The 16,931-nt window shown below is 35.0% G+C and overlaps 1 protein-coding gene across 1 annotated transcript in view; it reads right to left on the bottom strand.

The window, feature by feature from the left end:
• The window catches only part of LOC149776924 (protein moonraker-like), a 66,095-nt gene that overhangs the window by 31,864 nt on the left and 17,300 nt on the right, over nucleotides 1-16,931 (bottom strand). The window contains exons 5-9 of the mRNA XM_089941644.1: nucleotides 14,770-14,981; nucleotides 10,285-10,509; nucleotides 8,818-9,001; nucleotides 7,836-7,895; nucleotides 5,358-5,542 (exon numbers count right to left, since the gene is read on the bottom strand). Coding sequence (XP_089797770.1) covers nucleotides 5,358-5,542; nucleotides 7,836-7,895; nucleotides 8,818-9,001; nucleotides 10,285-10,509; nucleotides 14,770-14,981 — 866 coding nt within the window. The remainder of the gene's footprint in view (nucleotides 1-5,357; nucleotides 5,543-7,835; nucleotides 7,896-8,817; nucleotides 9,002-10,284; nucleotides 10,510-14,769; nucleotides 14,982-16,931) is intronic.

Raw genomic sequence — 16,931 nt, 5'->3', positions numbered from 1 at the left:
TGGAATAGGGAAATCCCACCTGAGAGTCAGTATTTGTGGAAAGGAATGAGGCACTGCAGATCCTGCCCACAAATTCTGATCCAGAGAGTGGAATTTGTCTATCCCACACCAACACATATGACTGATTGTTTTTCTCTTTCTTAATCAGTAAAGGTAGTGCATGAAGAGAAGGCAGACTACTGCTATGGATGTACATATAGCAAGACGGCATTTTTTTAAAAAGCTTTTCACTCCATTTTACAGGGCATAAATAGTAAAGTTTACAACTAAGAATTTAGAGTAAACCAGAATCTTTGTTTACAGACCTGAAAAATGTATCTTTTATATATTAAAAATGCTACAGTCATAATGTGCCACATGTATATTGGAAATAAGAAACTCTTCCCAATCTACTGATTCAAACTTAAAGTTAAAAAGCATGGCTCACTGAACACTGCTGTGATTTATTTCGATTGTAAGCTTAATTACTTTTCTCTTTGGGGCCCCGAGTGGCTGAGTGATCTAGAGCGCTCTCCGTTACGGATCACTGCCATTTCACCTCTGTCTGCATAGGTTTGAGTCTCCGATTCGGCCAAAGTGGGTATGGTGGCGCTATACAGTTTCGCATTTTCTATAGGGTTAAGATTTTAAAGAAAAAGAATTTCCCCGGCTTTCCTCACTGGTTATACTGGCTATTTAAAAAAGACCTTGTATATCTTAGGTACAATTAAAAGAACCTTTAATTCCCCTTATTTTGATGTATGATTGATGGGTGTACTATGGGTTATAGAGTATACAGCTTGGCCTTACTTCAAATGTGAACCTTTCAAAAAAGTGCTAGCTCTACTTGGTCATTTTCACTTCCTGAAGTTCAGAGGTAAATTGTAAAAAAAGAGCCGATAACTTTTTTTTACATTTTACATATTTGGTAATTCATTCATTGCACTTTCAGAAGCTGGTATTGTCTAGTCTGGCAAAATTCATTTTCCCTATTTTAATAGCTGCTATGTATAGTGTTCTTTAGACTAATTCAGGCTGATTTTTTAACACAAGGGAGCAGTAATTTTAGTTAGCAGTGTGCTTAAATCATGTAAAATTTCCAAAAGTACAATATCCAAAGAAATATTATCCACATTACATTACTGTAGCATATAGGAATGCCAACATTCTCTCCATTGTGCATGTTTTAAATGCAAGCTACTTCACCTTACATACGTCACTCTCTCTAAAGTACATATTAATTGGTGAGAAAGCTTGCCAGTAGCTTCTCGAGGGTCAGTGGTTCTTTTGGGGGATTTCCCAGGTTCTTCATCCACCACTAATACTGGCCACCATGTATAGCCTATCATGTGCTTACAAATGGCGTTAAACCCTACAACAACAACTTTTCTCTTTCATGTCATAATTACATGAAAATATACATTTATCAAATGGTCATATAATGACAAGAGTGTCACATGATAAATCATAATTCAACAAATACTTCTTCAAAAGGGATAAATACTGTAAATCAGAGTTTCAAACTTAAAAAAAATTTCAACAAATTTTGAGCAAAGATTTGTCATTCAACAATATATAAAAACTAAATAATGATTATTTCGTAAGGTATATTTTCACGTGACCATGCCAGCGATTTGTGATAAAACATTTTGTTTTGTTCTTACTAATAGTGAAATATATATAGACAAAATTTTCCTTTTCAAAAGTACCAGATATTATTTTTCAGGTCTATTGTCATCTGAAATCTAAGCCATATATCAAGAATCCCTGACATGGTTCACTGATTCCTCCACATCTGTCTTATTACAAATTGTTTATTTGATATGTTGAATAGTATGCAAACTAAGAATGTTAAAAAATACTTAATTTTTTTCAAGACATTCAAATAAAATTTAATAATGAATCAACATAAAGTCTCTTAACAGCATCCTTTTCAAAACCTATATAAATATATATACTTTTATTTGTATACCTCTTGTATGTAATGAAAAATGTTTAAAAAAATATATGCAGTATCAAGTCATACAATTAGCCACACTTCCTACTTTAAGAAAGCAATCAAATATCTTTATTTCAAAATCACATTCCAGATATTAAGACTGGTTGAAGAAATTCACTACCACTATTTCATATTCTTGTATAAGCAACTTTAGTCCCGATAAAATTATCTATACAGACCATGAAACTTATCAATGATACTGAGCAATCACCAATCACTAGCTGCATGGAAATAATTAATCATAGCTGCATGGAAATAATCAATCACTAGCTGCATGGAACTAATCAATCACTAGCTGCATGGAACAAATCAATCACTAGCTCCATGGAAATAATCTATCACTAGCTCCATGGAAATAATCAATCACTAGCTGCATGGAAATAATCAATCACTAGCTGCATGGAACTAATCAATCACTAGCTCCATGGAAATAATCAATCACTAGCTCCATGGAAATAATCAATCACTAGCTCCATGGAAATAATCAACCACTAGCTGCATGGAAATAATAAATCACTAGCTCCATGGAAATAATCAATCACTAGCTCCATGGAAATAATCAATCACTAGCTGCATGGAACTAATCAATCACTAGCTGCATGGAACTAATCAATCACTAGCCCCATGGAAATAATCAATCACTAGCTGCATGGAAATAATCAATAACTAGTCTCATGGAAATAATCAATCACCAGCCCCATTGAAACAATCAAGCACTAACCCAATGGTAATAATCAATCACTACCCCCATGGAAATAATCAATCACTAGCCCCATGGAAATAATAAATAACTGACCCCATGGAAATAAAGGCTCAAAGTAGGATGTTGTATTGCACATAAAATTTCCAACAATTACTTGAGTTTCATATTGGTATACACAGTCATTAAACCTTGCTGGCTGGGTGACATAACACTGTTTAGCACACCAATTTCAAAGCTGCAGTGTTTTACAGAGTTTGACATTCAGCAATTTTCTCTGATTTTCTCATCTGTTGTAACATTTATTTTGGTTTATTGATTTTTCTCTCTGCTCAAATCCTTAAGCTCGGTACAGTGATTGACCTTTAGCTAGAGGACTGATTTACATGTAGATCATGCTAGGTAGACTATACATTTATGTTTGCTATGATGGAAGAAAGACACTATTAAAAAAATTTACTTCAAGCTCTCTAATGTACAAAAAATTACACTTTATTGGGTAGAGAAGTCTTCAATATTACATTTGCCAACAGAAAAATTAATTTTGTGGGTGAAATATTAGTAGCAAATCTAGCTTGACTCTTGTTCTTAATAAATTTTATAAGCATGTGTTAAAATAGAAACAATACTTATTATGAAAACAAGTTGTTGTTGTTGTTGTAGGGTTTAACGCCATTTTTCAGCACACGATAGGCTATACATGGTGGCCAGTATTAATGGTGGAGGAAGAACCTGGGAAAACCCTGGAAAGAACCACCAACCCATGAGAAGCTACTGGCAAGCTTTCTCACATACCCACATAGGCTGAATCTGAGACTCGAACCCACGCAGACAGAGGTGAGATGGCAGTGATCCATAATGGAGAGCACTTTAAACCACTCTGCCACTTGGGGCCCCATGAAAACAAGTAACAGTAATGTCTAACATGTGACTTTTATTGAAGAGCTAAAAATAACCAAGTCCACTAGTCCATAGAAATGTGACATGCAGAGGTTGTTAGCATAGTTATTTATTTTATGTCATGCAATTATTACACATTACTCACTGATATGGTCTTTGCCTGGCCATTTTTACACATCACTCACTGATTTAGTCTCTGTCAGGTATTTATTACAAATAACTCACTCATATCGTCTGTCAGGCCATTAATACACATCACTCATATAGTCTGCCAGGTAATTATTACACATCACTCATACAGTCTCTGTCAGGCCATTTTTACACATCACTCACTTATTTAGTCTCTATCAGGTATTAATTACAAATAACTCAGCCATTATTACACATCACTCATAATCTGTCAGATAATTATTACACATCACTCATATAGTGTCTGTCAGGCCATCATTACACATCACTCATGTAGTTTCTGTCAAGAAATTATTACATATCACTCACTCGTATAGTCTCTGTCAGGCCATTATTACACATTGCTCATAAAGTCTCTGTCAGGCCATTATTACACATCATTTACTGATATAGTCTCTGTCAGGCCATTCCCACACATCACTCAATGATATAGTCTCTGTCAGACAATTATTGCACATCACTCATACAGTCTGTCAGGCAATTATCACATAAAACTCATATATTCTGTCAGGTAATTAGTACACATCACTCACTGATAGTCTGTCAGCCCATTATCGCACATTACTCACTGATATATAAGATAATTATTACACACCACTTGTAAAGTCTGTCAGGCAATTATTACACATCACTCACTCATATATTTCTCTGGCAGGCAATGATTACACATCACACAATGATATAGTCTCTGTCAGGCAATTATTACACATCACTCACTCATACAGTCTCTGTTGGGCAATTATTACATCTCTCGCTGAAATAGTCTGTCAGAAAATATTACACATCACTCACTCATATAGCCTCTATTGGTCAATTATTACACATCACCGATATAGTCTCTGTCAGGCCATTATTAAACATCACTGATATAGTCTCTGTCAGGCCATTATTAAACTTCACCGATATAGTCTCTGTCAGGAAATTATTACAAATCAGTCATTTATATAATCTCTGTTGGACAATGTTGCCCATAGGGGTTATCATCCCTGACATTAAACTGAATGGAAGACAATAGTATCCAAAATTATCATAGAACAGATACCAAATGAATGCCACATATATGAGAGAGTCGGCATAATAATAATAATCTTGCTGTCAACTTCTTAAGTCATATATCCATAAGAACAATAGGCTTGTAAAGGCTGCTACTTGTTTGGGTTGGCAAAATGTCTACTTGTTTGGGTTGGCAAAATGTCTACTTGTTTGGGTTGGCAAAATGTCTGCTATTCAAAAGGAGATTTGTTCTGACATCACACATTGGCAGAGTGACATTAGATTCTAATAGGCTTCCACATGAATTTTATCAAGCAGACTCACATGCTAACAGTCTTTGGAATGATTCTGTATGTATATGTAGGAGTATCAAAACTTGCTTTGTTGACCTAAAAAAAAACCATGGTAATGATTCATGGAATCCTTTTTTGTGGCAAAATTTCATACAAGCAAGCTCTGATGACTTTTCAGATATCACAGCTTTTGGTAACACAAGAATGAGAATCCAAAGCAATCAATTTATAGGCTTTAACTTTAACCTATCTGCAATAATACTGCATCCAGAAATGAAATTCACTGATGAAATTGAGAATGTACCTGTAGATCCCTAGGAATAATCAGACTCTTGGAATGTTGATCATCAGCTGGGATATTCCATGCCATTGGTCGTGACCCTCCCTGCTGATTATTCTGAAGTGAGGGAGCCTCATATGACACATCTTGTTTTATTAGGGCTTCTAACCCTGCCCGCAACACTGCCTGTCTCTCAGGGGTTAGTTTATCTGTTGTAATTTGCAGATAAGACTATGAAGTAAATATTGAATACCAATTGTTCTCAACTTTCTACCTCAATTTTATAAGCATTTAAATTTTAACCTGTATTACTATAATTATTCTCCTTCTCTAACTCATTGAGTGTTTCCACTAGACAAGATTTACATGTACTAGAGAATAAAAGTTGTTGTTGTTGTTCTACGGTTTAACGCCATTTTTCAGCACAAGATAGGCTATACATGGCGGCCAGTATAACTGGTGGAGGAAGAACCCTGGAAAACCCAGGGAAGAGCCACTGACCCACGAGAAGCTACTGGCAGGCTTTCCCACATATCCACGCTAGCCGAGCCTTGGACTCAAACCCATGCAGACAGAGGTGAGAGAATAAAAGTTAAAAATTAATGTATGGTAATGTACAACAGTGCACAGAGCTGAACAATGCTGTATTGTGCTGAACAATACTGTATGATGCGAAACAACAATGAATAAAACTGAACAAGCAAAGGTCTTTGTTTGGAAATACAGCAAAAAGTGTTCAGCTTTCATAATTTTGTTGTATTTAAAACAAGTAAACAATAATCTCTTTCTACCAGATGTTTGCATAGTGCCATGAAATTTCAGTCACTTAATCATCCCAATGACATATCATGTCACCTCATTACATCAGCAAATGAAATTACCATTGCAAAATTCTGGGAATGCCTCATTCTGGCACAACAATAATACTCAGTTGTTTTCACCAAATACTCTTTTTTTGGAGAAGTTATGGAGCCAAAAGTGAGGCCTGATCAAATAAGTTTTTCATGTTTATTCACAGCAATTAAATTTAACACATAATTAGATAATGGTGCTTTATCAAAAGAAATGATTAACAGAAAAAAGTCAGAATAAGAATGATAAGTCATTCTAATCACCTAATTAGCAGATCCACCACATTAAAGTTGTGGTCTTATAATTTTGTGGGTTTCTTCGTTTTTATACATATATGTGCTTAAGTTTTGCTAACTAAATAACTGTAATATCAATTAAACTTGATCGTGCTTCTGATGTGACTTTAAAGCTGGAACATTTCCACGAGGATTTCTTTCATTTTAGGGGTTATAATTATCAGGTAAATTACCGTATGTACTCATAAGTGGAGTCAAACTGCAAACAAATGAGAACCTGATCTGTGTCTATGTTGTTTGTTCTACTAATTACTCCTAGCAAACTGCACAGACCCAGATCTGCCAGTGTATTATGCAGTAGGGCTCAACTTATAAGTGAATATATAAGGTATGTCTATTAGGATTTCAATGGCAATTTATATAGAAATCAATGATATTAAAAAACATCATATCAAATATACATACAAATCAAAGTACAGAGTATACAGATGGCTTCAAGGGTTTAAGCTACAAGAGATTAAACAGGATCAAAGTGATGAACATAACTTGCAAATTAGTGATCAACATGTTCCTCTCTGTACAATCCAAAACTAATTACGAATGCTTCAGTTCTTTTCTTGTCTTTATCTCTCAACAGAGAAATGGTTAACAATTCATAGAATATTTTTTTGAAGAGTATTTTGTAATGAAATGATTCTCAATCATTTGCTGTGCTTAGCAGCAGCTGCCAAGCTAAGTCAAGGGAGATAACCACTCAAATAAGTTTCTCATTTGATTAGAATCTGAGTTATGCCCCTTTACATCTCTTTTACTGGCTTCTTAAGGTCTAAGGCCAGAAGGCTAAATATAGAAAAGTGCCTCATTATTAAAGAAAACAATTCAAAGTAACAGAGAATAGACAGCATGTTGTAGACTTTCAGAATAAAATCCCTCCAAACTAACAAAGCACAAACTTTGCTATACCAATAAAACAAAACCACTACCAAAGGTCCTTAGACAAAATTATGCATTCAGACTCCACAAGAAAAATCCATTTTTTGTTTGTTTTGAAAATTAATTCTAAAGCTTAAAAACTCAAAATACTATGAGATTTCAACTTCTAAAGCTCTCAGTCATGTGAGTCCCAAGTTCCAGGACTTCATTTAAAAGACTTTGCACGCTTCTTTATACCAGACATTAGAATATGGAGAAACATTGTTTTGGACTTCCATTCTTAACATCCTACATATTTCTGATCTTTGGTTTGCATGCTGCATGATGCTAAATTACTTTGAGAATACATTTTACATTTAACTCATCAGTAAGAGTTAAAATTTTGTGCTTAGTTTAAACCTTAGCAGTTACTTGGTAATTGCAAGAAACAAGGTGATTTTTATAAAATAAAAATAAAAATTAAACAAGAAAATACACACACCCTGTTTCTCTGGTTTTGCAACAGTCCTGTTGCTTTTAAAATATGTCTTCTTCAGTAATCCTGAAAAAGAAACAATGAGTAAATGTCAAAAATGTTTTCATTCAAGCTGAAAATTATGACAAAGACAAGATAAATTCACTGTAGGTGAAGTAAGAAAAATATTGGGAAACTTTATAATTTTTTGAAGAAAAAAAAGCCGAATAAATGAAGAAAAATATTGGGAAACTTTATGCAAATCTGCAGATGATCTGTCATTTTGCCTGTTTTTCTCTTACACCCAATTCCTGGCTTGTTTTCTATGGAAACTCTTTCTGCACACCACTGCTGAAATTTTAATGATATTGTTTACCAATTTACCAATTTCAACTCATTAACTGTAAAACAACCAAATCCCTCATATAATTTTTAAATAAATTCTTTTATGTTGGTGGTCAGGTCTTTTGCTCTCAGGGTCATGTTTACCAGATGAAGAAAAAAAAAACAGGTCAAAAAGTACTGAAACACCAAGGTAAGCAGGGCACAAGACATAACTAGTGATCCATACATTTTGTATATGCCTATTACAGTCCCATTCTTCTTTGTACTGTATAGTAAAAATCATGAGGCAAACTTATATGACTGATATCATGTGCATGATGTCTGCCATTTGGGACGTGAATTATGGCATGAAAGTGGAGCTGTGTGATTCTAATGATCAGCCAACAAGTGCTTTGTCTGTCATACTTTAGCTAACTGACAAGCATTATGCAAAAAAGATCAATTATAGCAAACAACCATTTATATTGGAAACCTCTATATAGAAGTCACCTGCTCAAAAGGACATTTATAAACTCCCATTTGTATCATTTTAAACTCTATATAATGGACAATGTTTAAAATGGACACTTTCTGGAAGTTCCTTGAATGTCCTTAACAGACAAGAATTAATTGTAAACATAAAGGTGTCTTCTCATTCTGACCAGTAACTTAAGTAGATGCTGACCTTTAGGTCGATTTTCTTTTCCCCTTTGTTGAAGTGGTTTCTGCTGGACAAGCCTCCTCCTGGTCGGGTCCTCTGTCCTCAGTGGGGGATGACCAGGTGGGGACTTCCGCCGTGGCTGGTGTATGAAAGGATCACCCTCTGTTGTATCAATATCAGCCTCCTCAGACCAAATCTTGTTTAATTCCTTGTATTGAATACAGAAGTTAATATAATGCATTTTTGCCCATGTTCAAAACACACATATCCACCAATTTTCACAACTTTTAGCAAGCAAGTTCATTTCTATATTTCATATTCAAATTTCTGTTTGTGGTGTTTTTGACTTTTGCATTAAATATCAACAACCTCATATTTTACCTTTTGCAAGAAATATTAAACAGTCCTAAATAAATTCTCACCTATTGTATATTTACCATACCCATTTATAACCATACCATAAAATTTTATTTTCAGTGTGGCTTTACCTGTTTCTAAAACTATTTTTTTCTTCTTCTTTTCAATGTTCTTTTTGTCATGACCTTAAGAGATGATAAGTACACAGAACATTTGAGAAAGTTATATGGTAGGCTACTGTGCTTATCAAAAGGGAAAGGTAGTACTTTATATCCAGTACTGAGGACTGGTTATTTCTCCAGATAGAAAAATATAGATTGTTCTTCTTTTGTTCGAATTTGTATGTACATTCTGATGAGAATGCACTGATCTAAGCTGGACTGGAAGCCAAAAACAGACTTAATATTCTGCGAGATACTCTGAATTCACTAGTATTTGTGGGATACAGATGTTCAGTTTTCATGGTTTCTACAAACAACAAAACATACCGATATGACCATCTATTTAAACAGTAAACACAGCAAAATATTCAGGTTGGCTCTTGTGGTGGCCACAGTGGATGTCCAAGCAGAACCATTTTCTCACAGGCCATTTAGACATAACAAGAAATCTTCTGGTGAAAGCCCTATGTTGACATGACTTTCTATATAGCACAAATAGCGATAAGATTTTCAAAATGACTGCCAAAGGGTCCACACTGAACATCAGATCAGTACCATTTTCATCTAGAATCAACTATACATCATAACAAATCTTCTAGTCAAAACCCCAGATAGATATAAGCATCCATTCTAGACCGGTAGGAAGAATTTTTGCGAATGGAAGGACAGATGGACATCAGATGACTGGCCATCCATAAGCTTTTCTGGTGCACGGCCAGTACAACTAATAAAAATAGTAATAAATGAGTTTCTCTACAGGCACATCTGGATTTATAGGCTCTTGGCATTACCTCTGGTCAATGCAACCAGTATGATTAAAACTGCACCAATATAAAGGTCTGTAGGAAACACACATTAAATAACATAAAATACAGAAAGAACCAGGTCAAAATACCTATATATATATATGTATCACCAGGTCAATTTAAAATTGGCAAAATTTCATTCATAAGATGAATGTCAACAAACGTACATCCACTCTGTCTACCATCTTAATGAGCTCCTCTCTGACTTTGGCTTCATCTCCTGTTCCAACTTGTGTGCTCAAAAGAGAAAGCTGTCGTATGAGTAGTGCTAGTTCATGGTATCCATTTGGAAGCCCTCGACGCAGATCCTGCTTTGGAAGCTGGTTAACAAATGTCTGTATTGTTCTCACCGCACTGCGGTGAGCTGCTGCTAGTCTGGACACAGCATGGCTCTGAAGAAAAAAATCAAAATGAGGGAATAACTACATAATATTTTCAGATTTGCAGGCATGTATGTGTGTGTGTCTCATATACATGCATTTTTCTTGTACATGAAGACAATTTCTTTCTTAAAAGTATGAAAAATAACATGCAAAAAGTTTATTCAGGGATCACGCTAGACTTTGCCAATGTTGTTTCCTTACTGGTGACAAAATATACCATCTTACAATTTTTTTGTTGTGCTATTTATCTTAGATTTGGAAATTGAAAATTCAGAGACACCATGAAAGAAAGCTGCAAACTTGATGAATATAAAATGCACTGGAGTCTATCTATTGTTACATAAACAAATTCTTTGATCAAACTGACAAACCAGTGGGGTGCACTGTTATATCATAATTCACATCTGGCCTGGGTACTGTATGCTGTGATACAACCCAACAGCCATGCTATCAGGACTAGTTACAATTGATCAACTTTTTAAGGCAGGAACAGTAACTGCTATAATCAACCAAATGATTACTAATTCCTTTTTTTAATATGAACCAGAATAAATAGTTCTGCTGAAACTTCAAAGAAACTGATTAACTTTGAAGCACCAAACATACTATGCAAATAAAAAAAATGTCACCCTCAATCAATATTCTACAATTATTTGATGTTGCTGCTGCAGTAAGAAATGGGACATTTGTTTGGTCCGCCAAAGTTGTCCTTTAGTGTTTTCTTCAATAACACATGCATCCTTCATCAAAGAAACCTGACTACAATCTTCAATAAAAACAAAGAACCTTTAATCTGAGGAAGTAAGCACCAAAACCTAAATAAAAGCAACGGAATCTGATTTTTGCATTTTCCAAAGTGACTGGAACACATTTATTGTAAAGAGAAAGTTTCCTTTTAGCAGGCAAAAAGTGTACACTTACGATCAGGACCAACTGCAGCATAAAATGTTTTAAATTGGATCCAATCTTTTGAAACAGCAGATATCTGGCCCTCAAGCAAACTAAAGATGGGGCATTTTGCAAAGATGTTTGTTAAACTTTTTAACTTATTCACATGTTTTCGTTTTCCTATGAGTAGCCTTATCCCCTGGGTAGCCTCAGAAAGATGATAGCCCTCTCCAGCAGACCAAAATCTAGGCATGTAAACAACTATAGCCTCATGCTACTCGTGAAAAAAACTGGCAAATTGTTTAGTGTCAATCATAAATATGTTATATGTGGTTTCTAACGAGTTGTGACTGATACATTAATTTTATAACATGTAATTTATACTCAAATTCATGGAATGTTTCTATACATGTACAGTACTTAACAAATATTGGATTGTACCACACACATATAATTTGTCCATATACAAGTCTATTTCAGACTAGTTTGTCTTCATTTAATCAAAAACACATATTTTTGCACCCACTTTATAACCACCACTTTCCTGGCCAATTTTTTGGTACATGCATCGTTTTCTTCTGCTAACTGACTTGGCTTGTTATAACATGGTTCGGTCTATAACACAGTTGGGTTCACACTGTATATATACACAAACACACACTCACAGGTATGTAAGTATTCAAACTGTTACAAATTTAGTTTTATCAGTGATGCATTAGTGGAACTGATAAAACACACATTTTACAGCAATATGTCCACACATACGTCAGAAAATCTCAAAATGTACTGGAGTTATTCATATACTAACACTCTTGAAAAATTTGTTAAAAAAAAACAAAACATAAAATTGTCCATGGTACAACATCAAAGAGCCATAATTTTTTATTGCATATCTTTCAGTCAGTTAGTAAGCTTGCTGTATTCACAGATGTGCTAGAATCTATGATCAAGCTTGCATCTGATAAAGGTGTGAATATAAATATTAGAGTGCTTGGCTTCCACCACTTTATGTTCTTTTATACTACAATATCAGACTACAATGAATATTGATCACTTGGACAGTTCTGATAATATGGTGTAAACAGGATAAAAATGGATGAACATAAACTATGTCATGATAATAATCATGCTCCTTTTTTATAATAATCAGCAATTAAAAATATCGCTGTGGAAACATATAACCTTAAAACCAAAATGTTCAAGTCTTTCATTCCCTTTAACTCTCCTCAAAGAACTGATAAAAATTCTGAAGATATCACTGAGAAAATATTTAAGTAATTAACTTTTATGAGCAGTTTCTTTCAAAATGATGTATTTGTTCCAGTTACCAAAACGTCTTTAACCTGTAAAGGGAGGCAACCACTCTGGAGCCACTTAGTATTACACTTGTTTTAAAGTTATGTCCCTTGTTTAACTGACCCTTTTCATGAAGAAAGAGTCCATAGAGTTAATATAAAAAAAATAATCTTATTAAAATCAGATCTCCACTGTCTAACATGAAGAACTGACAGTGACCACTTAGGGGTCACATTCTGGTGACCTATGTTATTTCCATAATCGCTAATTTTATCAGCTAATCATATCTTTGCATTTGGGAGACTGAGTTGTTGTTGTTGTTGTGGGGTTTAACGCCATTTTTCAGCACGATAGGCTATACATGGCGGCCAGTATTAATGGTGGAGGAAGAACCCGGAAAACCCGGGAAAGAACCACCGACCCACGAGAAGCTACTGGCAAGCTTTCTCACATGCCCACATTGGCTGAATCTTAGACTCGAACCGCCGCAGACAGAGGTGAGATGGCAGTGATCCGTAACAAAGAGCGCTTTAGACTACTCGGCCACTCGGGGCCCCTAGGGAGACTGGGAGACTGAGTAGTATGGCCAAAGAGCATCAATGTGTGTCAAATGATTTGATTCAATTTCTGAAAGCTGCATTTCTATTGGCTATTTCAAAGGTCACCAGAATATGACCCCTAACCAGTTGACGTAGGATCTTCACATAGGAAGTGGAGATCTGATTTTTATCAGATTGAAATAGAAAAGTATATATTATTAGAAACAAGCGATTCTTAAGAAGTGTTGACAGAATCTCAGGCCTGGATGGATCCTGCTTGGAAGGGTCAACCACCTTTGAAACCAAAAAGTGCCAGCAGTTATGTTTAATTCATTACTTTATCACCAGAATGGCCAGAAAGACATTTAGGCTACTCTGTGAATTTCCAAAATGATACTGTATTTCCTCAATTTGAAGTCCAGGCACATTTATGGATGTTAAAATATGCATAGAAAGCAATAGTGACCTACTTCTTTTTACATTCATTAATCATGAAATTTCTGTGTCAGTATCCCAGTTTATATGGTCTTGTCTCATTAATCAAGTACAAACCATGTCCCTTAAAAATGCTGAATAAATAGATAGGATGAGAAATGGAAGCCAAGAGATTGTTCTCAGCAAGGCAATGGTAATGGTCTGATCAACAAAACTGGATTTATATCTGTTTACCACAAACCAAAGTGCATGAGTAGTTGTAGTAACCCATTTATAATGTCATCACCAATCATAATGTCATCATGTCACCCCTTGCTATTCAAGTTAAATAGTTTTAAGTACACATACCTCAAAAACTATCTAATGTGACCAGCATTTTAAATTTCCAACTGTCTGGTGGTCTGAAACCAGTAATTTCCCAAGTGCAGATCCAAGATTTTTTCTATCAGAGTCTGATTTGAAATGGGGTGCTTCAAATGGCAAAATATCTGTCCGACAATGAACAAGCAGCATATGGCATCTTGTGACCTTTTCTCTACCAATGACCATGACCTCTGAGCTAGGGACTTGGCTACTATATGATAAGGTGTTGACCTGGCTACAAATATCTGTAGGGATTGTTAAGTGACCACCTAGATGGTTGAAAACAGGCTAAGGACCTACACTATTTATTGTTATCTTGATCCTGAGGACAAAAGTGATGACTGTGAATATGCAAGAAACTGTATGGCTTAAGTTTCAATAACACATATTCATTGTTCAAAATTTATATCCATACACCCAGTCCAGGATGGGAGAATGTCCCCCTGAGCTCACTCAAGGTGCAATATCACTATGAAAACAGAGTGTTTTGTCCAATACAAAATGAATTTGTGAAAAATTGGCAAAGAATTGCAACTCTGACAGGAAAGTGTATCTTTTCTTTCAATTACGTCAGAAGCTATGCTCCACAGTTAGGGACAAGTTTTTAGATTAAGCAGCATTGAGTTTACCATGTCCAGAACTTGAGATGTATCAAACCAAGTCAACATCTGAAGATAACACAAATTTTAAAGTAGTCTAATGAAGTCTTGCAATGTATTCTGTCTTATAATGATCTTACTTTATTTACCTTTTTAGTATGCTTGATTTTTTCTGGTCCAACTCTTGTTATCTCATTTTGCAGTTCCCGAACTTGTTGCCGAAGGAAGTAAATTTGTCGTGCCATTCTTGTGGCTTGTTCTTCTGTTCTGATTGCCTTTCGGACTTCATCTTCCTCATCAGATAGGTACCCCTCTTTTTTGCGACTCTTTGCAGGCTGTTGCAGGAAACCTTGTGACCGCTCTGCAGGAGAACAGACCATGAAAAGAACTGTGATGGAGATGTAAAACTAGACTAAAATATTCTATCTGAAACATTTAGATATTATTCAAGTTTACTTTTCTTCATAAATTTGTGGGCAATGTGACAATTCTCAAGCTTTCTCTCAAATTAGTTTGGTTTGGCATTTTATTATTATCCATTTAATCTTAGATGCTTGAGGGGCCTCGAGTGGCCGAGTGGTTTAAAGCGCTCACTGTTACGGATCACTGCCATCTCACATCTGTCTGCGTGAGTTCAAGTCTCAGGCTCAGCTAACGTTGTTGCATGAGAAAGCCTGCCAGAAGTTTCTCGTGGGTCAGTGGTTCTTCCTGGGGTTTTCCAGGGTTCTTCCTTACCAATTATACTGGCTGCCATGTATAGTCTATCTTGTGCTGAAAAATGGTGTTAAACCCTACAACAGCAAACTAGATGCTTGATCTTGCATTCAATAATCTGTTCATTCCGTGTTTCCATATCACACACAAAAATTCAAACTACTTATGTAAATTCTTTTATGTCTGTGCATATATATTTTTAGATGCAGTGAATCAAACTTTAATAAATTTCACATTGTTTGTAATTTTATTAATAAAGTTATAAATATTTTAAAAGCATAAAAGGGTATGTGATAAATACAAAACTGCATTCATTTTTAGTGTTGAGTGTGGAATGTGTTTGATGTGGCTTATGAATATGTCTTAGTCTGATAGCCTTGATTAGAGATGACAAAATTTAGGAAACTTCTACATGGTACTCATCGATCCTAACAATCTAACCTGGGTACCCGATCAAAGGGAAATTGTATTAAATATGAACCTGAACTGCTTTGTTGTAGGTTCACACATGAAAACCGCCATGAAAGGTATAAGCATAATTATTACTGTAAGTGTCAAAAGATCACAGTCTGTGCATAAAAAGAGCAATCTACATATTACATGCCATAATTACAGAAAAGTGTATGAAAAACATTTATTTTTGCAGCTTACCTGGATCTGCAGTCAACATTTTTGTCACAAATTGGCTAAATGCATGTGGATTAGTTAGTACAAGAGTACAGACACAAAAGAAATTGATAAATTATTTATGCATAACACTCACTTTAACTAGTCTAAATGTCTTACAGTAATTTTTGCAAACAGTCGTTGTATTACATCACTGTCGAATTCTGCTTTCAATTTTTTTAAGTGCTATTGATTTGTCCTTCTCCAGATGCAACATAATTTAAGTTTAACAAATTCCCTCTCGTCTAACATTTTCCAGTCACATAAATAAAGCTAGTTTATTACAACAACTGGCACAAATTATTTTCAATTTAGACTGGTCCACAAAGTATGTGGTATCAAAATAGAATGAATTTGTTACACGTGGTTTCACATTCAAGAAACCTGTCTGTTTTCTTGGGAATGTTTCATGTACATACTATAAATAGAAAATAAGAAACAAGGAACACAGGTGCTCGTATCATTGTTTCCAATTTAATGATCTCTCATATATGTACTATATAATAAAATAGAAATAACTTGTAAATAGGTGCAGTACTTCATTAGCCTTTGGCCAAGGAGAGGGCAGTGTTCCATTCAGTAACTTGCACTTGTATATTAAGTGGGTGTGATCATGTCAGGCAGTAGCATGGGAAAATGGTCTGGCATTACTTAAAGGTATGATAATAAGCCAAACTTTGGACAGGCATACAAGTCAAACACCAGAGCTAAGCATTGGTAGAAAATTTATTATACTACAAGAAACATAACTTGAAATATCAACGTTGATACTTAAATGTGAGAAATGGATATTAGTGTCCTTCCTTGTATTATTGTATAGTACATGTATGACAAGTAAATGATAAGCAATGATCCAAGTCCCTTTGACAATGAACGAATGCGCATACAACACGAGCCTCGAACTGTAATCATTATTCTATGTCAAGAACTG

This window comes from Sinohyriopsis cumingii, chromosome 18, assembly GCF_028554795.1.
Source record: "Sinohyriopsis cumingii isolate HCF-2022 chromosome 18, ASM2855479v2, whole genome shotgun sequence".
NCBI lineage: Eukaryota > Metazoa > Mollusca > Bivalvia > Unionida > Unionidae > Sinohyriopsis > Sinohyriopsis cumingii.
This window is presented reverse-complemented; position numbering and strand designations above follow the sequence as displayed.